Here is a 25166-nt window from a genome sequence, read left to right as displayed (position 1 = left end):
TGGAATCAGATAGCTGAAGACACTCAATTAGACGGTAAGTTTCTGTTTAGTAGCGTATATAAGTATGTAAGTTCTGGTATAAAATAAGCTTATTTTATACCAGAAACACTTGACATAAAAAATAGAGAATAAAGATTCCGTAGCGTGTATAATCTGTTTAATATATGCTCAGAATTTTTATTACTTCGTTACATCGCGTCGTCGGATATACCGTGCTTTTCTTTGTCTCAGGACACGTGCAATATAACTAAAAGCTCTTGTAATTAATGTCGAAATATAAAACTTGATTATTTATGAGTTAAATTATACAGTAGTTGTTAATAAATTAGTTTTTATATTTGCAGTAACCAGATGCAAGAAGTTATGGAAAAATCTCTGTGATCAGTTCCGGGCTATCCACAACAGCTTGCCAAGGAGTGGAAGTGGCTTAGAAGCCAAAAAGCCTAAATGGATCTTTTATTCACAGTTACAGTTTTTAGCTGATGTGGTAGAAGCTAGAGAGTAAGAATCTTTACATTAATATTTTAAAATAATGATAAATAAATTTTATTTTATTAGTAGTTTTCTAAGGTACAAGTAGAACATTTCATACAATAGTATTATTATACTTATTTTCCAGAACACAATCAAATATTTCAGAAACTGAAATAAATGAAAATATGGAACCAACTGCATCAGAAGTATGTATTCTTTTTGTAATCTTTAAAATTATTTTTTATTGTTCTATTTCTAAATCTCAACAAATACTTCAGATTTTAGAAAATATTGCTATGGGTTGTGATGTGAATATAGAAGAAGTTTCACCGTCCACATCACATCCTCATCCTCATCCTCATCCAAAGAAGAGGAAAACATCCTTTCCAGAACAGTTACTAAAAGAAATTAGTAATGTAAATAGGTGAGAATATATTTTCTATGTACAGAACAATTTTATATGTAATAATTGTCAAAATCTGTTTGACAAAATTTTATAAAAAATTACAATTCAGAACATTAAAAATTTATTTCTTTTCAGAGAATTGAATGAATGTCAAGGGAGTCCTTTCGCACTATATCTTGACACCTTAATGAAGCAAGTGCCATCAAAAAAAAGAAGATTGTGCGAAAGGACGGTTATTGATATAGTGAATAGTTTTATTGATGATGTGTCAGATTAATAATTATTAATAAACATTACTTTTTAAACAATTTTTGTTTATTTAATCAATATATATTATTCCATTGCCAAGATACATTTCCTTCTGAAACAAAATATATGGCAAATTTATCTCTAATATCTCCTGCCAATTTTGAAAAATTGCGTGATACATTTTGTTTAAATGGTTTCCATTGCTCACACAATTCATCTGTGCGCCATGAACCTTCGCAAAATACACCATTAGTATCTAAATAGTCTCTGTATCCTTCTGGGCAATATGCTGCTTCATCTAGAAGACACATTAATACTATAAATACAAAATATAACAAATAAAAATAATTATTGTAACAAATGATACCTGATAAATTATTCTCAGTGATCATAAAATTGTGCAGCACAACAGCTGCTTTTATTACTTTATCTACGTTATCTGGTGCTAAAGCAATGGGCCTTCGAAAAATTCTCCATCGGTTGGCAAGTATACCAAAGGCACATTCAATACAACGCCTACAAATACATTAATTATTTGTATCTAGAATTATAACTATTAATGTAAAAAAAATATAAATATACCTTGCTCGACTTAAGCGATAATTAAACACACTCTGCAAAGGGGACAGTTGTCTACCAGGATACGGTCTCATAAAATCTGGGCGTAGTTGAAATGCTTCATCTCCTATCAACACATGTGGAGATAAAGTATTTGAATTAGGCAGAATACTTGAACTTGGTATCCCCAATGTTCCATTTTTCAATTTTCTGCCTAGTACTGACGCCTTCAGAACTCCTCCATCAGAAAATGAGCCATATGCACCAATATCAACAGCCAAGAATCTGCAATGTGCATCAGCAATGCCTAACAATATAATGGAGTTAGTTCCCTGGAAGAAATTTAAACAAATTAAAATTCTTGAATTTTATCTATTTCAGATTTCTTGACATGGTTGAGCATTAATAATTTTATCATAATTTTTAACAAGCTTTTAAAATAGTATATAGATAGGTCAATAGAACACAATTCCTTGATTGAAAGTATTAATATCTTCATTTGTACATTACAATTGTCTTTAAAAACTTTATCCATCAGCAATTGTTTCTCTAAATCATAAATAACTGATAAATATATTCATTATCTGTTTACTCTATATGTTATAAAATGCATTATGAGAAACTAATGTTTTAAAATAAGATTAAAAGATTGCATTGCAAGTTATTCATTCTTTTTGAAAATCACCTTATAATTGTAAAATTGAGAGCCACTATTTGCAGGCTGCTGAATGTTGACATGCTTGCCATCAACTGCTCCACAGCAATTTGGGAATTGCCATAATTTTTCAAATTCTATGGCAGACTTCCTCCATATCTGTTCAGTAGGTTCCTGCAAGGAATGCACACAGTACAGCAGATATATTTCAGAATAAACTAATGCAATATGATATATATACATGCTTGCCATCAACTGCTCCACAGCAATTTGGGAATTGCCATAATTTTTCAAATTCTATAGCAGACTTCCTCCATATCTGTTCAGTAGGTTCCTGCAACGAATGCACACAGTACAGCAGATATATTTCAGAATAAACTAATGCATATATATATATATATTAAAATAAAATGCAGTGCAAAAGTATGGAATTATCACAATACTTAATTACAATTATGTATGAAATTTTACATAGCATTGTAGTGTATATTTTCTATGTTATATACCAGACATACATAAATACTCACGGGAATGTATTTTTTTCTAAGTGTATCCCAAATAACTTGGCAAGTTTCTGGAATAATTTTTTAGATTGTGGAGAATCCTACATAAAATGCATAGGCTAAAGACTTGTAAGAGTCTCCAGTTGCCAAAAATCTAGAAAAGCATTTAATTAGTTGATAAATTATTTAATTTTAAATTTTTATCTGAACTATTATATTCGAATTTTACCTTAATGTAATCGCTAAACGTTCACCAGGAGAAATTGACTCATTATTACTATATTTTTGTAATCGATCAGCAGTCAGCCGTAATAACTGATCGAACTGTGACGGAGCCATCCGTAAATAGTTCCGAAAAAATGAGGAATGATTATTTCTCTTGTCTTTCATCTATATATAAAAAGATTTTTGTTTTAATATTATTCAAACTACAGACAAACATGAAATTATACAAATTCTATTTTCTTACCAAATTATTATAATGTCTTTTAGCTTTTCGCTGTTTCCATAGAGGATGAACACCGTATCGTCGTTTTATTTTTATTTCTTCGTGCAGTAATCCTAATAATAACAACTTTTTTTTTGCTAGTAAGAAGCGTCGATGTCGAACCATTTTGTGTTTTATTTGTATATAACAATAGCTTCACTCGTCAAGTTCGACGAGAACACGTGACTCATTAACTTCACGCCGCTTTCTCTCGTTCGCTCGCGCGCTGTGTGGTCGTATAATCGAGAGCGAGAAACAAAAGGGAGCGAGAAATGTCATCACCTCTTCTCGCCACTTATTCTCGCTCTCTCCAAAAATTCGCTCGCTCGCGTCTGCATAGTCGCACCCTTAGGGTGGACATAGGCTGTATATTATTCCGTTAAACATTCGTATACATGAGCCAATTACAGCCCGGCACACGGGCTGTGATTGGCTCATGTATTTAAGTGACTCGTACAACACGGATTCATATAACACGGAACTTATCTACCGTGTTATAGGGGGTAGGTTATAGTGTATATACTGTATAACACATTTTGAAAAATCTGCTAATGTAGTAAATCTTGGAATTCTCGATAAAAATACATTACAGTAGATGTGAAGGCAGATAACAAGATACCGATTAAAATACAGAAAAAAGTAAGAGTAGCACAGAGTAATGAATAGAAAATTTTTAACGCAAACTGTACTTTTCAGAAAGGTTGAAAATGAAGTACATTAGATTTGTTTCCATTAACAAAGTACCGTACATTATTGTTAATACGTAATTGAACGTTCTGTTGAATTGATTGGTAAAATTCAAAAGTTCGTCGTGTTGTGCTATAATTTCATTCAGTTCAGATTTCAAATTTCGAATGTTCTTTTTAAGAGATACGAATTTTTTTACAGTTTTTCGAATGCCTTCATTACAAGAAAGTGAAACAGAACGAGGAAAGTAAAGATGTAGAGAAGAAGGTGGTATTATGGAATTCCTCTATTTCAGACATAATAAATTCGAACTCTAGCAAATTGTGGCTGTGCTGCACTAAGCAGCCATCCATAGCAAGGGGAGGACGCCTCCCATTTCAGTTATGCGGTGGAACTCAGCGAACAGGACATTTGTTTTTGGCAATTCCAAACTTTTGAATGGTAAGTGAATTTAATTATTTCTAAAATATAAATCCTGTAGTTGTAGGTAACTGATACATATGTCCCATTTTATAGGCCTAGGGATACATGTTAATCTGTCTAATGTTTACGTTTTTAAAGTTTGGTGCTGACAGAAATTAAGTTAATCCAAGATGGAGATGCATGAAATATGGACCCCATTGGTGCTTTTAATATGGAACCCGATTCCTCTGGGGTTCGTAATACCCAGAAATTAAAACCATGGAATATTTTTGTAAAAGTACGTGGTAGACAAATGAAAAAATCAGAAATAGATACCTAAAACTGTAGATAAGTAGATCTAGCTAAATTCTAAAGTTATTTTTGGTTTTAAAATACTGTTCTGGATAGATAAGTGTTTTTTTAAACTGATTTTTTAAAATTGATTTTATTTTAATTTTTAGATTCTTAGAGCCCAGGTGAACAAGCCAAAGAAAAACTTAAAGAGACAAACATGGAACCAAGAAAAAATGGCAGGGACAGTGAGTATGGTAAAAGACAAGATAATGGGGCCGAAGAAAGCTGCAAAATTTTATGAGGTGCCAAAAACTACTTTGCGTACTTACTCTTTGCAAGCAGACATTCGTCCTGAGCAATTTGTGAAAAAGACACTAGGTAGAAAGCCAATTCTTCCTGAGTATATCGAAAAAGAAATGCAGGAATATACATTGTTGATGGAGATCATATTTTTCTATTTAAGCGTTCTTTCGATAAAATACATTGGAATAAATGATTTTGTAATAAATTAACTTTTTTGTACTTTTCTATTTGTTTTTGAATACATTAAAGCATTTTTTGAAAACATACAATGGGGTTCCATATTACCACCCGGCTTCCCAAAAACTACTTTGTCTTTTCTTACAGAAGCCCTCAAAAACCATACTTATAGTTATACTAGAGAAAAATCCAATTAGGAACATTTAGTTTGATAGTTACTAGTACTTCTCGCACAAAAAATGTGGGCGTAGTTATATCTTGTTTACAACTCACTATAATGTAAATGGAGTTCCATAATACTACGTTCTCCTATACATTATACTATTTTTTAAAAATAGAGTTGTGCATGTCATCTATCTAACTCCTTTCAGGGAAAATTTTGAATTTAAATAACGTGACATCTGGTACAAACCGGAAGTTCTTATATACTTAATCGGGGATTTCTGCCCCTAAGGTTCTCATATCTGATCGCGTCTTTCATCTATCGAACTCTGTTCTTGTAAGAAAAATCAGACGGACATGAGGACGGACGGACGGACGGACAACTGACGACAGTAGGAATTTATGGTCTACAATTTTTTTCAAATTGCAGCTCAAAAAATGAATGTCGCGTGACAACGTACAGAACTTAAAGTTTAGGTGTTTAGAGCTCTCTGTATAAAAAAAAAAAAAACTGGTAATTTTTGGATATGCTATCCAGTATATGCAGTTTCGATTTTCAAAAAATAATTTTACTTGAAAATTCAGCACTAAGGTAAAATTTGGCGCTAATGTTTCTTCAAGATTCATATTTAGTACATTTTCTAAATCTCGGGTATAAAAGTTCTGCAGATATTTTTTGATAATTTTCTCACGACTCGTAAGTAGGCTTATAAGAATAAATTCTCATGCCTCTAATATCATTACAAAAAATCCACGTAGACAATGCCTCAAATCTTTCCCTTCCCAGCAAATACAATGATGAACTTTTCGCAATCCCCTCTCTCTCTCTCTCATAAATTGTATACAAGTAATGGCTACAGTACTTTGTTTTACTTCGTTTCTTAACTTCCAAAATTCAATTAAAAAACGTACGTATATGCACATGGGGATAACAGTGCCAAATTTCATCCTAGCAGCTAAAGTTTGAAGTAAAATTTTTTCCCGAAAAATGAAACCGTATTTTAATTTTTTGTTATATGAATATACAAAATACGAACTGAATATAGATGTATTTTGATCGTTTTGCTTGCATTGTATTTTAATTTTATAATTATTCAAAAAAAATTTTGAAATCTTAATAACAATTAGAAATCTTTACGATTTAATAACACTTTTTGCTATACTCCATTTTAAATCCGAAAGAGTTTCACAAATTTCCAGTCAATATACAGTAATAAGAAGTTTAATTTTACAAAAAGTTTAAAAAATTGTATAATTTTAAAAATTTACAAATCAGCTAAATTCAAAACTCTCTTCCCATTTCTATTGCATACTTGTATACGTGAGGACAGTTGACAGACATAATCATCCCATAAGCAGTATCTAAATCAGGTAAAAGTGCTTGTTTAGAGCTAAGATAATTCCAAAGATGAATCACGTAACTTTCTCCTATTTTACGAATTACATGCTTCCTCGAATCTTTACTAAAGTATTGTTTCCAGTTGTAGTATGGAATCGGAAAAGCACAACTGGCAGGAAGAACAGCAACGTTGCAATTCATGTCGGTTTCTATGTCTTTCATGTCTAATCCCTTACAGAAAGATCCGAATTGATTAGTAAGGAGCCAAGGTCCTATACAAAGCCAACAATCGCTTCTATACTGCTCTACAAGATTTATCATACACTTAAACAAAAAGGGATGATTGCGTGTAAAACCGAAAACACTATTAGCCAGTACATTATCCCTCTCTTTAATTAAAAAGTTTCTCAAGCCACGATGCCAAAATCCGGATAGGGACGTTAACATCATCATGTCCAGATCCAAATACATACCACCATATTTCCAGATAACAGCTAGCCTTGAAGCATCACTCAGATGATTTATTTTGTACACGGTGCTGTTCCATTCTCCCATCTTATACCATTCGTACAATGGGGTACCTTCAAATATCTCTTCAAACGAAAGTAACTTAACCTGTACATTATCAAACATTCTAGTTAAGTTGTACGAATCTTCAAATTGATTTTGAGTGAACATTATAACAATAACATTGGATTGTAGATTATATCTAGCGGTAGATTCTACAGCACATGCTTGACGGATGGATAAATTAGTAACTCCTGTTGTCTCCAGAAAGAATATATTATGTGATTCGAATTGTGGGTTTGGCATGTTTATCTTGTAACCTGAAGAAATATAGAATATTACGAGAAGAAATTTATGTAACAAATCAAAATTACTTACTTACTTTTACGACTGTAGCATAATTCCTTATTTTCAGCTTTAAATGAATATCTTTTAATGAGATTAATCCCTATTCTCGAGCAGTAAAAGGTAGAAAATATCAATATTACGAAAAATATAATTAAATATATAATGGTTTTTTTACGACGAGTTCTCGTTTTCCTCTGGAGAAAACATATTATAGATATTTTACAACTACCGGGAAAAATATAGAATTGTAATTCACTACCAACGAAGATCGATTTGAAAGCGTTAAGATAAGAGCCACATGCTGTAACGTTATGCAAATTTCTGATAAACACAGCAATAAAAAAATTGATAAATTTACAAAAGTTTAAAAATTATAAAAATTTCATATTTATTAAATTAAAATTAACATTTAAAGAATGTTTTAAAACCTGTAGAAATATTATTTTATAAATTACAATATACACATATTAGTGCTTTGATTTGATTTGAAAATTATAGCTTCTTCGTGTAATATATTAATAATAAAAAGCTTAATTACAGAATTATAATTAATATTATTGTGTAAATAAAAATAATTAAGAAATCTGTATAAAGAGTACTAGAATTTAAATTTGCATGGCTGTCAAGACATATTTCTCGTCACTGAACACTGGTTGCCGGTTTATGGTGGCAGCCATCTTAATGTTTGTCTTCAGTGCTTGTGAAGCTCGCTGCACTAGCGTTACAGCAGCTAATTTAAAGCGGAAATAGCTTAGCTTTCTCTTAACAATGCGGCTTTGAACGGTTTTAAACTAGGAATTCGTCAAATGTATATTTTTAAGATCCTTTATAAATGTATACCAACGACATTTTGTGACAATTTTCTGATAATTTTGTATCATATGCTATTTCATTTATGAAAACAGCCGAACAATATAAATTCAAAACTAAAAAAATACCTAAATTTGTTGAAAGATTGTTTATTATGTTGCCGTATTTTGTTTCACAACTTCAATGAAAACTCGATTATCCAAACTTGATGAGCTGGGATTTCTCCAATAAACGAAAGTTCAGATAATCCAGAAATTCGTTTACTTTCGTGTTTTAGATACACCAAGTACTGTGCATTTAGAGTTTTATGAAATGTAAATACTATAATGCAATTGCAAATTGTCAAAATGCAAATTACCATATTTTAAAATAATTTACTCGAAATATGACGTAACGTTACGTATATGACGTCTACACAATCGACAAATATTGTAGTGATTTTCATTTACATGGAGAGTTTGGTCACTGTGTATTAACTCTTCTCCTCTAACAACTTTACAAAAGAATATAAATAAGTTACTTTATTGAATATTGATACATTATCCTACAGAAATTCTGAATTGACTTCAAACTTATTGTATCAAATCAAATTGCAATAATTAATGTCCTAATTGTCTGAAATCTGATTTGAGACAATGAGAATCCCAAGATCATCTACAACAGTCTTCGATCTGGATAGAATTCGGCGTTGACTTTTCTAGCGGTCCGAGGTGTCTAATTTCATCTAGAAACAAGCAAAACATTGTTGATTTTACAAATATTGGACATGATGTCTCTTTCTCAGTAAACGGCTTGTACAACATAAGAACGGTCCTTTTTTGAAGCCTTGAAAAGTAATACAATACTCCGTGCTGATAGATTGTCTATTTCTCACTGGGTTGATGGTATGTCGATTCAGAAAGGTTTCGTGATGATCTTCCTAACATGCAAGGAAAAAGTAAACCAGAAAAAATGATACTTATAGAAAAAATATAACGTTACGATAAGTGTTGTAGAACCACAGATACATTCTTCTAGGTATGAAGAATATATCTGTACATCTACAGTGTAAACTATAAATAATGTGCAAAAACACCGGTAAACCTTACAGGTATAGAAACTGCTGTCGAGCAAGCCTAGATCAATTGTTTTCAATTTATCACTATTTTATATTAGATGTACACGAAACACAATAAACTATGAAGCCTTCATTCAATGACTACGTTTTACATTCATAAATATTTCTCTATGGAAAGTCATGGTATCGGGGACGTCAACTAATTATTCCGACGTCAAAAGCTGTGATTGTGGAGGCTATTGGCGTGGAAAGGTTAAATTAAATACGGTTTTGGTATCGGTGCGAATGTCATTTTTAACGAATTATTTCGACATCGTATTACCGTCACCCTTCGTAACTGTAGAAATAAATAATTTTAAATATTTTATTATTACTATTATACAGGGTGGGCCAACGAAAACGAAACGGCAGAGTGTTCGTGTTCGTCCAAGCAAATCGCTCGGACAGGTCGATTTTATTCTCGAGGGGACATCTTATGCAATAAAGTTTTTGCGAATCTGAATGTTAACTAACTAACAAACATTTTTTTCGAAATAAATGCTTGTTTAGTTAATACAAAATAAATGAGTTTTTAAAATTTTTTGTTGTCTGTTGTATTCAGAATCGCAAAAACTTTATTGCAAAAGATGTCCCCTCGAGAATAAAATCGACCTGTCCGAACGATTTGCTTGGACGAACACGAACACTCTGTCGTTTCGTTTTCGTTGGCCCACCCTGTATATATGTTTTATTTCTATAAAAAGATTTCGGTAATTATTAAAATTGTCAAGTTTGTTTAACAGAACGTTCTGTAACTACAATGACTCCGAAATGCCTCGGCCTCTAAAGCCTTGGTCACACTATGCGATTTCCAGCAGCGCAGGCGACTGCGACCGCAACAAGCGCGAGTCGCGCGCGTCTGCTCGTGGTCACACATTGTTCGTTGACGTTGCAACTCGGAAACACGTGACCCTATAATAAACCAATAAAATTACAGTAGCTTGTTTTTGTCTACTTTCGTGAGTTTACCGACATTTTACGTTCTACTTCAGAGTATTTACGGAATTTTAGCCACTTTTCTTATTAAAATGGCAAGCAGTTCCTTTTCTGGAATGAATAAAAGAAAAAAGGCGATAATTTTGTTAGAGCTGGCGAGAATATACGAAGAGAAAAATAAGAAAAAACGTTCGTGCTGGGTTAAAACTTGGCAAAATGAAAATCAACGGGCTAAACAATCGTGCTTTCACCAGCTGATGAATGAATTAAGGCTTTCGGATGCCGAAGGTTATAGAGGATATATCCGTATGAATACCAATACTTATATATAATTTAGGCGAAACGTTTCGTAGTTGGACATATCAATTTAGAGTGGGCCATAATTCGATATCAGTCATTATCCCAGAAGTTTTGGATGCTATTTATCAATCTTATAAAAGTGAATATTTGAGGGTTGAAGTGGTTTAGAAAAAAGCTTGAATGATTTAATTCATTTATAATCGATATATTTTTTTCTTTTATATCAGCATTTATTTTATTCAATTGTATATTATTAAAAGTAATCAAACTTTTTAAAATAAATCTAACAATAACTTTTAAAACTTCAGATTTGATTTATATCGAATATAGCATTTAAATGTACTGAAACTCAGTTAATACAAATGTTATAATTAAGATATGTTGACAAATATACAACACAAAGTATGACGTGGCACAAAGACGTTTTCTGATTGAATGAGCGTTTGCAACCGTCGCGAGTAGAACAAACTTTTTGTTTCTAGCTGCGGTCGCAGTCGCGCCGGTTTTCGAGGGGGGATTACTAGTTAACGGGAACAGTCGTCGCGGTTGCAGTCGCCCGCGCGGCTGGAAATCGCATAGTGTGACCAGGGCTTAACGTTTTATAACCGACACGATACTCGAATTGTAAATAAATGCATCTAATTTAGATTAATTGTAGTTTTAAGTTCTCTCCCATATGAATATCGAAATTTGAACATTTAAAACAAATTTAAAGTATTTAATTTCGTTATTTTTGCTCCAAGCAATTAATTAATGAATAATTTTGTCGATTCGTACCGTTTACAACATTTATCAAAGGAACGATATCCATTTTTTATCTAAACTTTTCCACCAACAAAACTACATAAAGCCCTCTAAACCTGCTGTCGAGTGTGTCTAGAAAGTAGGTCAAATAACGTGTTTCTAATCGCTCAGTTACTCAGTTATTCAGTTTTATTAAAAGGTACAAATTAATGTACATCCTGGCTCTGCAATTAGCACTACCAGGGTTCAATACAGAATACATAAATTGGAATTACAGATATATATATAAAGTTACAAATGAATGTGAGAAATAAAATATAAAATAAAATAATAATGATAATAATAAAAGAAGACGTGTCACAATGAGGTGGCAAAAGTAAAAACCTAATAACTAGTATGTACAATTATATACAAGTTGAACAGTATTGCAGAGTGTATATAAGATAAGATATACAAACAAAAGAGGAAAGTATTACAATGTGGGGAGGGAAGAAAGCCAATTAACAAATATGTACAAAAATTTACATGCTGAGCAGTATTAGTGATGGTGATATAAGAAATGCAACGCAACAGGCAAGCAGGAGACAGATTGTAGTGTAAGTAGTACAGCCACGGGTAGTACAATGAGATCGCGTGATGAGTCAGCTGCCAGCTGCAGAGGAAGAGTCCGATGGCAACAGCTGAATCTAGTTGTTGATGAGCCTCATTGAGTGGTTGCTGAAGCTTATGGCTAAACTTTCAAAGGCAAGGAAGATTTCCTTGCTGGCCCAAATGTCTTGACGAGCAAAAAGGCTGTAGCTTTCTCTGTTATATAGACAACAGCGAAGTGTTCAGTAAGCAGTATCGCCTGGATCACTTGTGTTCTGTCTTCCAGGCAGAACTTTTTGCAAAATTGCTTTATTCTGTATTTTTTAAAAAATAATCAGAATCGTCGTCATTATTACTTTCCCGGCTGTTATACAGTATAGGCTTGTAAACAAAGGAAAAGAATGACGATCAGTCAAAAAATGACTTGTCTCAGATTTTTACTCTTTTGAACTGGGGGAAGCCTCGAAACGTAGAGAAGTGCAAACGGATGTTAGAATGTGTACCAACCGATTTAGTTCAACCATTTTCAAGCTTAATAACTCCTGCGTTAAACCATCCGACTCCGATTATAAATCGTGCCTCCCATACACTCTAACATTCGTACATACAAGAAAAAAACCGAATCTTTTGCATATCTCGACATTTCGAGATGCCGAGTTCAAAAATGCAAAAATTTGGGGTGGGATCATTTTTGAACGATCGCTACACTTTTCCTCTGTTAGATATAACAACAGAAAAGTAAAAATGATCGTATTGACTCATTACTTGGAGGCATATTTTAGCTTTGGAATAAAAAAGTTTCTACGTTCTATCTTTATTAGAACTATATTTATTGATGCTAATATTTCTGAGGTCACGTGATGACGTCAGAATTTTCGGGCCTACTTTATTAACAACTCCGCTCCTGGTCGAAGTCGGAGTCGGAGTTGAAGTCGAATCGTAAGAAAGAGTCGGAGTCGTGTAAAAATCTACCGACTTCACAGCCCTGGTTTCTGGAACTAATATAAATCGAAAATAAAGAATTTTGCCCGGATATATGCTGCAATACAATAGGGCATGCAGGTATACAATCATAGTATACTATTCTGTGATAGTATTTACCACAGATGTTGCATCTGCCGCTGCAGATCCCTCACATCCGTAAATGATCGATGCTAATATCTGATGTGGTTTCAGAAATGTTCGAGGGCGGAGAACGGACACACAAAAGAACTATGACAAAGTGATGCAGACGTGACCAAGCATTATCTTGTATAAGCATTATCGTTGTGTATGACCAAGCATTATCTTGCTGGAAAATTTGCTGTTTGCAGCTCTGCTATGAAAGGCAACACACGAGGTCACTGAATTTTCTGTACTTAGTGTTACGCCGTCAATGTCCTTTGTTGATATGATAGTATCACAAGAGTTGCTTCCTAGTTCGGTACCCCAGCAGAGGAAGCGGTATATGGATTAAATTAATTATCGCTATACCGGTAATGCAGTCGCTAATGCAAACGAAGCTAACGATGTTGAGGCGTTAAAGGCTGGAAAAATAGCAGTCGCTATGCTTGAAAATTTGCCTGTACTAATTGACTGCTTAGTTATTATCACTGAAAATAAATATTGTTCCGAGTATAATGTCCACGTCTTTATGAATTTTCTCATTACATGTTAGAAACATTAATTAATTATGACTACGAAAATTGAGAATTGTTTATTATTTTTATAAAGGAAACGCTGACGTTTCGACAAAATTTTTATGATTTTTTAAAGCACCTCTCCTTTAGTAGCTAGATCAAAAACTACATCAGCGGAAGAAAACGATTCCAAAGCTAAATAAGACCCATTACATAACTTTCGGAAAATGTATTATTACACAAAACTTTTCGAATGCTGCTTACTTTAATTTCACATTTCTGCGAGTACACATCTTATAGTATGTTGCAGTACAACTTTCAGACTTTTCCCCTTAACAGCGAAAATACCAAACGTCTTAAAACGTTAGGTGAGCTTAATTTGACGAATGTAGCTCATTTAGAGTAAATTTCGATGTGAAATTCTTTTTGGTCGGATATATTTTAAGTTTGTTACAAGTACTGTACATATTCTTTTTCCTTATATACATTTTATAAGTGTATATTTTTATATTAGAAAATATCTTTACTTAATGCATCATTTTTCTCCAGCGAAAACCGGGTATTTCATCTATTATTTTATAAAAGTTAAAATATATAACTATAGAATTATATGATTTTATATCATCATTGCTTGTCATTTTCAACATTTCTTTTATGTCTCAAATATGCTAAAGACAAGGATTTTATTATTAAAACTATGCTATTTATTATGAGCAGTGGTATAAACCCGATTACGTTTTTCTGGAATACAGTGTATATGTATAAAAGTGTCAGGTGTTATTAGATATTAATGGATAAACTTTAACGAAGCTTCTATATTAAAATTTATGTGCTAAAGTGAAGCGTAAGTAATATAACATTGCTGTGAACGTTTGATTGCAGGAAGAATACCAAGCATTATTATGAAAATTGCAAAGCAAACATATAGCAATAAAATGAACAAAATTCGATTCAGTAATCGAATATTCACTTAAAATTCTTGATTTATATTTTTCTAAAAGATTATTAAAATGTTTTCTCTTGCATTCACTTTACATAAATTACTCTTACTAAAACAGCTATCCATTTAATGCATTACATTAATGTCTTAATAGCTTAATTATTAGTTTACTTTAAGACTCCAGAATTAACATTAAAATTTCAAGTATCTTAAGAATCTTTCTTTACATTAGAATTTTAATTTTATTATATAGGTAAAATTTAGCTCTAGCATTAACTTACTGCTTTCCATTAAGTGCTGTCGTACTAATTAAAAAGTAATATTCAGTATGGTAATAAAATGACTATTTCCTGTATTAATGTATCCAGTGCATTTACATATACTCATATACGTCCATTAAAGAAGAATCTATTATTATTCTGTGATGAAATCATGGGTAAACAGTTTACAACTGTGCAAGAGCTGAAGTAAAACGGGTTTTCTCTTGGATTTGCAAGTCTTATTCATCGTATAATTTAATATATTTAAATTCAAATTTAATTATTTTAATATTTATCAAAATAAAGTATGGAAAGCAATCCTGATGAAAAGGATAATGTACGAGATAACTGTTCATGTGAGCATTTGTTACCAGCTGTAAATTTTATGAAAATATTCGGAATTTCTAGCTTATATGAATGTAAACATAAAAAAGAATTACGTTCGTCATATCTAAATAAACTCTTTCAGATCTTCATATTAGCAACTCTCATTGCATACAATCTGTGTCTCTTTCTGATGTTGCTACTTCCTAAAACTCAATCTCGCTATTTCTGTTCTACTTTATTAGAAAGCCACGGAAAGGATAAATTAACTACTGCTGGTTATGTTATTACATTCCAAAATTACATTATATTTATATACTTTATCTTAATAACGAATAAAAATAAAATCAATTTTGGAAATTTCCCAGACAGAGAATTGTCTGCTTTAAAGAAGTATCAAATGTTTATAATTAATCTTACTTCTATAATTTATCTCGTTCTGTGTGTGATGATTTATGTATTACATCTACTTTCCCTTTTTCCAAGGTTGTTAAAGACTGTTGGTCATCAAGTAGCTATAACTTGCCATTTCTTCATTACCTTAAACTGTTTTCTCGTGGATGGTATCACACTGTTTACTGTAGCTACAATTACTTTAAATGAAATAATAATAAAGAAGAAATTTGACCAATTAAAAAATGACGTTTTGAATTTCCATCCTTACTTTGACGATATCGAAGAATTTACCCAGAAATTTCGTCATAGATATAAAGAATGTTGCATGAGATTGGACGAAATTAATGAAGTATTTATTCACATCGCTTCTGCATCTTATTGTATGGTTATTTTTATATTTTGCCTTACACTTTATAATTTACTGTATTTCTCGCGAAATTCAGGGGATTTATTTGTATTAGTTATTAACATTCTACTTATGTTTTTAATCACCAAGTTAGTCACTGACATCGCAGCCGATCTCTCAGTTTCGGTAAGTACAGTACATTGATGATCGTTGTTTGATTTATGCTTAGCCTCAACACTTTTATTATTAGAAACAGTACCGTTGAGAGGGGAGGACAGATGGGGCTTTTTCTCTAAGACTGGAGTATATTTAGGGGAGTGTACGGGTATATTTTTAACCTTTCTTCCTGAGGAATATTTTCATACTAATTGTTGGTTTGACCAGGTCCACAATTTGTATGAAGCGATCAGGTGTTGAAAGACCATTATCTATTCGTTATTTTAGAAAATATTAATTAGTTATTAAAATATCTTTTATTAATTATTTAATTATCCATATACTTCTTTATTTTAATTATTTTAGGCAATTTCTCCCTTGATTGAGCTGAAGAAATTCTGTTTCTATGATATGACAAGACGTAATAGACTAAAGGTAGTTAGATGATTTTATATTGTTAATATCTAGAATATTGTCTTGAAATAAATTTAATTTACATGCCACTAATTATTTTCAGTTAATTTGTTCTTTAAAATTACTGGATGGACCATGTCGAGGAATGAAATGTTTGGATTTCGTCTTTACGAAAATTAGTATTCTTCAGGTGAGTTTTCATATAAAATAACCGCTATATTATTAGATTAATTTATTCTCTTGCAGATGATGGAGAGCTTGATTTCGATATTTTCGAGTATCAAAGAGCTGCAAGAAACGAGAAAACCCAAGCCTTGCGTAACAAAAATATCTTTTAATGATTATTTCATATCATCACTTTGAAACTCGAAGAATTCTTCACGATAATTGATTTTCGTGAATCAAAAATGTATTTATTTATTCAAATATTTAATTTAATTTTATTTTTTTTAATGTTTCATTCGGGTGGCTGATGGACAAAGCAGTAAACCTTACAGCCATTCTGAGGGACATGGATATAGAACAATCTGTTCTGGAATCTCAGTATGCTTTTTATGAATAGTTTGACTTAGATATGACGCCCATTCCTTTATATTTTGTAATCAAGTAGTGGCTAAATAGATAAAAACTACTGAATACTGATAGCTTGTCACGAGTTCACACTTTACCATACCCACATACACTTTTCTAGATTTTCTTTATATGTTTAACACTTAAATAGAGCCGGTTTTCCATAGAAAGTCCTCCCAAGAGAGACTGTTTTGGTACACCGTCTAAATGTGCGTTACTGTATCTCATATACTTGGCCGTCCTCATATAACCTTTATTGAATCCATATTTTCATTTTCAATATGGAAATGAAAGGAGGCTCTTTTAAAACTTTCAGGCAAAAAGACTTAAAATTGAAAAATCTTATTTGACTTTACATTTATTCTTTTATAAAATCTGACGCAAATAATGACAAAGCGAAAATATTTTAGTAACTTTAATCAATAAAATATTTATTACTTTTCACAGATATTTTTATCTACTCACAATTATACTAGCTGTAACCCATCAACAATGATCAAAAGAAGGAATTAAATACATAAGTTTTAAATGTATTGCACATATAAAAGCAGATACAATAATATAAAAGAATGCTCTCAATGGGAAAGTTTAAAGATATTGCTGAAATTTCTTCTATATTCTATAGTTTATAGTAAGGATAGGTAATTTAGTGATATTGATAATGTGGTAAGATTTTGACAAAGAATCACCAAATTACCAGTCTTTTCCCTATAATTAGAAGGAAAAAATATGATTAATTATAGCATTTCATCGATTTCTTATTTCATTATGAAAGAAAACATTTACAAGTTATATAAAGCATAAAAAAACAAAATACAGTATTTAAATTTTATTAAATGTTGTTTAGCTTTAAATATATTTTAAAATCATTCACCAAAATTTAATAACGTATAACGGCCAGATTGATGAAAACGATTTAAGTTTTTACTGCTCTGGGATATTCGGGGTCTCATCCGTGACTATCAATCTTACGAATATTCTTTGGGTGGTCTGTTCCGGGTATGTGGGTCCCCATCGTAGACCTGACAAGACCCATAATGAATATAATTAAAAAGTCTGTCTTAGTACCCACAGGGTAGAAAGAGTCAAAAATACAGAAAAGTGTATTTTACAAACACGACGTGCAATTAAATGATGATGATGATGTATAATTTTAGTTCATTACTTTTAAAATAAATTCACATGGAATATGTAAATATGGAAACTGATTATGAAAAACATAAAGAAAAAGTTCATAATTTTATATTATAATCTATTCCATTATTTTATTTATTTAAGTTGATATATTTTTATAATTTTTCTGTCATTATATGAATATGGTTTTAAAACTAACTTTTTAAAGAAATATTTGTTCGAAATTACAAATCATTCTTTTATTGTCAGGGCCGTTTCTGGATTGTTGACCCTCAGGAACAAAAATTTAGTCTTGTTAATTTAATATTATTCAATTAAGAATTTGATATGCAGTGTTTACTTTCATATCTGTATATATGTTACAGTCAAAATCCGTTTTTAGTTAGAACGCGTTTTAACTAGTTGAAACTAGTTTATACTGGACGTCTTTGTTAAAACCCGTTTTGTCTAGTTAAAACTAGTTTTAACTCAAATTCATTTTTGACTAGCAGTAAATTCTAGTTTTAACTAGACAAAACCCGTTTTGTCTAGTAAAACTAGAATTTACTGCTGTACATGTTTTGATTTTAGATAAAACTAGTTTTAACTTTTAACATTAGTTAAAACTAATTTTAGTTACATAAATATGTTTGGGGGAAATAAATAAAGTTATGTATAGTGATTCGGAGAAAGATGCCTAACATTTTGCTTATGAAGGAAATTATAACGATAATTTGGGTTTTGGAGGCCTCTAACGAAAATATCATATTCTTGAGCATGTTTTTCAAATAAAACTTTGGAGTATATGAAAAATAATTGTATATTGTGTTTGCAATGACGACTTTTTTACTGTCTGGCATTTTAGGCATCTCACCCCAAGTATCCGGGTGAGATGCCAAATGCCATTAGGGTAAGATAACAAATATAATTGCATAAAATTAATTTTCGAATATCTTAACCAAATTTAATTTATTGCATATGTAGTACAAAGTACTTCATAGTAAGTATAACAGCGCAGTATAAGTATTGTTAAGTTTCCGCCCGTTCTAACGTGCTCTATAGCTAGCTGAAAGCTCTTTTCAGTCCAAAAACCTTTTTGAGAAGTCCTTATATAATTTCTATGCATATCCTGCAATAAAACGAGAAAACAAAAATTTATTAAAAATAGGCATATTGGAATTCAATTAACAAGAAAATAGGCATGTTACCCCAAGAAAAATGTGGCATCTTTCCCATTTGTCGGAGTAAGATGCCTAGCGGAGTCACGTGTTCTAGCTGTGCCGATCGGGATCGGCGGTAGCTCACAATGGAAACTTTAGAACCTTAACTACATCACACATTAATTGTTTTTCGCAATTTTTAATAAATTCTATTTTAACTTTTAGTTTTAAAATGATTCTAGAAACATTTCACAACAAAAACTTCGTTCTTATCTTAGCTTTTATTCTTCTCGGATGTAGAAAATGAGGTAACGGTAGCCAACTACAGCTTTCCACACTCAATATTGGCCCAACGATTCATCATACAAACACGTGACAATATCTGACGTCATCGTTTGAAAATATCAAAAAGTAGGCATCTTCCCCCGCTTACCATCTTACTCCGAATCACTCTATATGTTGCAGTCAAAACCAGTTTTTAGTTAGAACGCGTTTTAGCTAGTTGAAACTAGTTTATACTGGATGTCTGTTATAACTAGAATTTACTGCTAGTCAAAAATGAATTTGAGTTAAAACTAGTTTTAACTAGACAAAACGGGTTTTAACTAAAAACGGGTTTTGACTGTAACATATACATAGTTTATCCACTTGGCCACTGGTGGCCATTTAAACACCACTAAATACTAAAACTTGAAACGTGAAGTTTTCTCGGTTTTTTCACGTTAGTAACACCTAAATAAGGACCATTCCTCCCTGAAAGAATTCCACTCGCCTGTAGCATTACAGTAACCAAATAAACCAAATATGTTTTCAAATAGTTTATAATCATCAAGATATTTTGATTATTCTTATTAGTTAAAGTTTTAAAAATAATACACGATCTCCTGGTTTTAGCTGTCCAGATGCTGTGGCATCTTTCTCACTCCCTTCAGGAACGGCCCTATTCATTGGTGCAAGGTTGACTGAACAATGAAATATTTCTAATGTATTTTCAAATGTTATAAAATGCTTCATTAATGCTCTAAGATGCATGTTTATTAGGCACCTGTAAATTTTTTGTTTCTTTTGAATAAAAACTGAAAATAACGAATTGCGGGTCTCCTTAATAAATATATATTTTAAATTTTTAATACATTTTCATATTAATAATTTCCGTTATAAAACACTTCGTTACAACCGTATAAATAGTCAACTTTATAAGCAGACTCTCCTGTTTAAGCGTACGTTATAAAATAAGACTGTAACGATAGCCAATCGAAGTATTCGTTTTCTTATAACGTAGCCAATAAGATGCTTCGATGTTTTGACGTCACTTTATCAAACATGGAGACTAAAAAAAAGCATTTCGATTTTCTAACACCGAAAGACTCAGAATAATCCACAATTGTTTAATGATATATATGGGAACACGTCATTATCTGTGATGTTCAACATTAAACCATTTATAAACTTATTAGCATAATAGAAGGTACCATTTTGTTAACTCGCTATTATAATGAGAAATGATACAATAGATATAATAAGAACCTCATTGATGGATTAAATTTTTTTATACATACGTAAGAAATATAATGTGCTATCAGAATCGCACAATTAACAATATGTTTACGTTTATTCAATTGCTTTACGTCCTTATTATATACAATTTGCTATATTTATGTCTACTAGAACTTATTATATTACTACGACTTATTATACTGGTGTTCCGTTTTTGCAAAATGAGGAAGTATGAAATTAGAAAAAACAAACAAACAATCTTTTATTGTTCACCTGTACACACAATGTTTGTACTTTGGTCCTCACAGTCCCTACCTCCTCAGCAGGTTTACATCAACAAGGTGCTAAAACAAGATTTATAAAAATTACAACAATATTCTAAAAATTTCCCGACAATAAGATAAATATTTAAAATGACTTACAGTTTCTCTTTGGTTAATTACATAGATATTACATAGATATATATAAAAATCAACAGAAAAATTCTCATCATATTAATATTTAAACAATTATCCCTGTATAAGTATTTAAAAAATTACAATGTTTGAAAAATTTGGGTTTAAAAACAATTTTTTACATACGTATCCCTCATTTGCCTTTGCATGCACAATTATCTTATTCACTTAGCTTATTCTCTTTATAAACCCCTCAACCTATTATTCCCCATTGTTAATTTTTTTTTATTTGTGATTTCAGGCCCTTTACTACTCAGAGAGCACAAAAGAAACCACTATTGTGGGAACGCCGGGAGGTAGGACGGAGTCGTACCTCCTTTTTTTTCGGCGAACAGGTCGGCAAGACCCACCCCACTGTCGCGGATGGCTAAATTTTTATAATATCCCGACTTGTCGGAATTGGGTAATTATTTGTCAGGTCGAGTGGAGGAAATGTGTGGGTTTGTCGATACGTTTAAGGCGATATTCGAATAAACGGAACCATGGTGAAAACAAATAACGATTTATTTAGACAGATAAACAAAATACAGAAAATAGATCTACTCTAACGCGTCCGGTTCCTAACCGCGGGGGAGAGAGAGTTTACAAATTTCAGGGTCATACCTCATCCTAGGATGTATCGGCTGGAGTAATCGTCTGGATAAGCAGGAGGATCGGTCTTGGCGGCTCGTCGTCGGCGGGCTTCGGAGTCCTCGGGTTTCGGCCCTCGATTCTCGATTCGGATCAGACGGGACGTACGCGTCTTATTCGGACCTTCAGCGACCCCGTTATCAGCTTTTCCCCCCCTTATATACTACAGGTTACGTTATCTTCGATCACCAATCGCGATAAATGGTGAATCGCTGATGATTCGATCTCCTTGACTCAGTTTGGATCCGGAGAGAAAGGAAGTGCTTTCCGACGGCGGAAGACTGAACGTCCTTTTAATTTCGACCTTTTCTAGAATTTTCCACAAGGGGCTTTGAACAAAAAAAGATTTTGGGCCGGGTTAAACCCGGTCCTCACACTATCGATAATACTGTTCCATGATTGGTGGATTTCTCTTCCCAAGTTATTATTGATTTTATTGTTTTGTCTTTTTATATAAATATGTTCATATAGTTATTTCTTTTTTTTCTTCTTTATTTTAACCGAATTTAAATCTATTTCACATCGTTCTTTATTGCAGTGTTCTGCTACTGCCGAATTTGCATAATTTCCTTTCATGGCTCTGATATATTCCTTTATATGTTTTTTTAATTTGTTTTTTTTTTTGTTTCGCCTATATACGTTTTTATTTGTCCACAACTGCAATCAAATGAATATACTACTTCTTTTTCTTCTTTTAATATCTTCATTAGTTATACTAGGATACGTATTTTTTATATCTAATGATATTACTCTCATGTTGTTATTAATAATTATTTTATCATTTTTAAATCTGTTTAACAATTCATTTACATGTTTAACGCAATATTTTGATATTTCTAATGAATTTAACTTATTTTTAAAAAAATGTTTCTAAATTATAACATATGTAGTTTTTAACGTCTATTAAATGTCTATACTTCACTGGTTCCTTATGTGTTTTCATTCTGATATTAAATTTTGGTGTTCTATTATCTTCTGTTTTTACTTTTTTAATGTCTTCATCTGTTATTTATCGCTGTTTTTTCAATTTTTCCAATTCCATATCCAATAAGTTCAACAAATTTTTGATTGAATAACGAAGTTATTAAACAAAGATACGTTATTACGAAAATCGAAGATCAATTATTCAGTTTTTATCATTTTTATAAGTTATATATATACCGTAGTTAGTTGTACATGATTCCTACTTATTTAAACAAAATATTAAAACAAAGTATTTGATAAAGCTAATCACCAGAAATGAATAGAAATGTTAAATAAAAATTATTTATTTTGACATACAACGTCTTATAAATTAATTAATTACATCCATAATTATTCCCTAATCTTTCGTTTTTTCATTTTTGACTTTCTGCTCTGTGGGCACTAACATGACTATTTTAGCAACATCATTGTGGGTTAGGCCAGACCACAATGGAACTGCCAAGGACTGAGAGACGAAACACGACATACGCAAAACAAAGAGGGAAAAATTAAACTTCCGCCCAAATTGTCAACATTCTCATGATTCTAGTCGGCCTACAGATGACATCGAGAGTGACATCGCAGCAGCGACATAAAGTCACCTGATCAAATTCCCATACTTGGTGGGGATATAACGGGCTCGCACCCGAGAGTCCGGGCAAACACCACCATACAAGCTCATGGACCAAGCCATCTGTCCCGCCGTTCTCCTGGCCAACCAGACTCTCTGAACGTCTCTGTCGAACGCAATCTCCAGAAACGTTTCCTTACTATTCGCCGAGCCTATCTCGACCAGATCCGAACACATCGGGTATTATCTCCCAGAGGTATTATACTTAGAGCATTGAAAACTATATCTCTCGGTTGACTTAAACATAAGTAGTTAATTAAGTCAAAGTAGGTGTATGATCCGACAAAATGCCGAGTGTGCCTGTCCATAAACGCAGTAATCAATGACGGTAACGATAGTAGATGTAACAACTCCGTTTGAGAATGGACAGGAGGTCTTCACAGCAGCCAGAGAAGAAAAGGAGCGGAATAACCTCGTACAGCACTTCCGCAGCAAAGGATACTACACACATTTTAGCGCCTTCATTGTTGGTGCACTAGGTGGGTATGACCACCTCAAGCTACCTCGAGCTACGCTTCAACGTCTGGGCATCGGTCGAAGATACTCCAATCTGATGAAAAATCTGACGATGAGCGGCGCTATCTGCTGGAGCAACGACATATACCGACAACACCTAGGAGATTGCAACCAAACACCAGCAGCTGCTATAGCCCAACAACAACAGTAGCCAACAAAAGGACACTGTTCCCTTGTCACCATCCGTTCCTCAGTCTTGTCACTCTCTAAGGCAGGTAATATGTCTCACTTTCTCTGGCAGGCAGTCATGTGCCCATGATCACGCGACTTTATATTTACAACTGTTAAAAATCCTGGTTGGCGAAACATATGCCCATGTCGCGAAACTACTTGTACAAATTGTATTTTTGTTATTTTTTCACTTTGCTGGCTAAAATTACCACTTTTTTTGCCTAAGTTACTCCTGTAATTAATTTTTGTTTTTTAATAAAGGTTTTTGAAATCTGTTTTTATCAGCTTGATATCTGATAGGGCCTCCATCGGAGGCCTGACGAATATCAACTGATTTTTGGAAACAGGTGGGGAATGAAGCTTGCTCCCTCCCGGCCACGGGTTGCCCGAGTATTGCACTACATCTCGGAATAGCCCACCCCCTTTGGGGATATAAATAACAAAAATTAGAAACAGACACGAATTAAGAAGAGAAAGAATTATTTCTCTAATAATTAAATCATCTCCTGCATCACGGAACAATGTAATGTAACCACAGGAACAATGTAATGTTTCTTGCAGGAGATGCAGGACGCTAGTGGAGAGAAAATAGTGGCTGGGTGCAAGTAGGATAGGCAACGGGAAAGTAAAAAAACCAGCAAAAAGTCGGGAAATCTCGGTGGCGCGAAAAACTGCCACTCTGCCATGAGGGGCAAGAGCAGTAAAAATTGGAGGCATACAGAGGGGAAGCCGATCCAACGAAACACTTCCTATAGGCGTAAGACCGCTACCGCCGAATTATCGGCACTGGGAGGCATGGTGGCAGATAGTCACTGTGCAGCGATTAACAAATAAACATTAAATAACGAGCGAAAAAATTATTTTCCAAAAAAAAATCGAAAAAACCAATTTTTTTCCGAAATTTTCGCTATGCCAAAAATCGGTAACGTAATCGGTGGTTTTCGTACAATAGATCCACACGCTTGGAACGTTTTCAGATG

The 25166-nt window shown here is 32.6% G+C and overlaps 2 protein-coding genes and 1 non-coding gene across 3 annotated transcripts; 1 reads left to right on the top strand and 2 right to left on the bottom strand.

Annotated features, from left to right (window-relative positions):
* Window positions 1-1173: 1173 nt before the first annotated feature.
* LOC136971240 (uncharacterized) lies at window positions 1174-2585 on the bottom strand. Its single transcript, XM_067265710.1, has 4 exons — window positions 2373-2585; window positions 1712-2019; window positions 1497-1645; window positions 1174-1427 (listed from the first exon to the last, which is right to left on the bottom strand). The coding sequence occupies exons 1-4, from the start codon at window positions 2583-2585 to the stop codon at window positions 1204-1206; spliced, it is 894 nt and encodes a 297-aa protein (XP_067121811.1). The 3' UTR covers window positions 1174-1203.
* Window positions 2586-3680: 1095 nt separating this feature from the next.
* LOC136971234 (lactosylceramide 4-alpha-galactosyltransferase-like) lies at window positions 3681-7792 on the bottom strand. Its single transcript, XM_067265705.1, has 3 exons — window positions 7586-7792; window positions 6647-7523; window positions 3681-3813 (listed from the first exon to the last, which is right to left on the bottom strand). Exons 2-3 carry the CDS (start codon window positions 7507-7509, stop codon window positions 3681-3683), a joined length of 996 nt encoding a protein of 331 aa, XP_067121806.1. The 5' UTR covers window positions 7510-7523; window positions 7586-7792.
* A 16622-nt stretch (window positions 7793-24414) lies between these two features.
* On the top strand, window positions 24415-24610 carry LOC136971253 (U2 spliceosomal RNA). Its single transcript, XR_010880127.1, has one exon. It is a non-coding gene; the product is annotated as a U2 spliceosomal RNA (small nuclear RNA).
* The last annotated feature ends 556 nt before the right edge of the window (window positions 24611-25166 follow it).

Source organism: Centruroides vittatus, unplaced genomic scaffold (genome assembly GCF_030686945.1).
Source record: "Centruroides vittatus isolate TY-2023 unplaced genomic scaffold, ASM3068694v2 contig_1050, whole genome shotgun sequence".
NCBI lineage: Eukaryota > Metazoa > Arthropoda > Arachnida > Scorpiones > Buthidae > Centruroides > Centruroides vittatus.
Note: the sequence above shows the minus strand (reverse complement) of the source record. Positions and strands in the feature narration are given on the sequence as shown.

What these genes read in the sequence shown, in the direction of transcription:
- LOC136971240 (XM_067265710.1), bottom strand. Translation starts at nt 2,585, where the DNA reads ATGTATATATATCATATTGCATTAGTTTATTCTGAAATATATCTGCTG. An exon ending in CTCAATTTTACAATTATAAG is followed by an intron (nt 2,020 to 2,372) that starts GTGATTTTCAAA and finishes AATTTCTTCCAG; the next exon opens with GGAACTAACTCCATTATATT. An exon ending in TATCGCTTAAGTCGAGCAAG is followed by an intron (nt 1,646 to 1,711) that starts GTATATTTATAT and finishes ATGTATTTGTAG; the next exon opens with GCGTTGTATTGAATGTGCCT.
- LOC136971234 (XM_067265705.1), bottom strand. Translation starts at nt 7,509, where the DNA reads ATGCCAAACCCACAATTCGAATCACATAATATATTCTTTCTGGAGACA. An exon ending in GCAATAGAAATGGGAAGAGA is followed by an intron (nt 3,814 to 6,646) that starts GTTTTGAATTTA and finishes ACGGTAGATAAG; the next exon opens with TTCCGTGTTATATGAATCCG.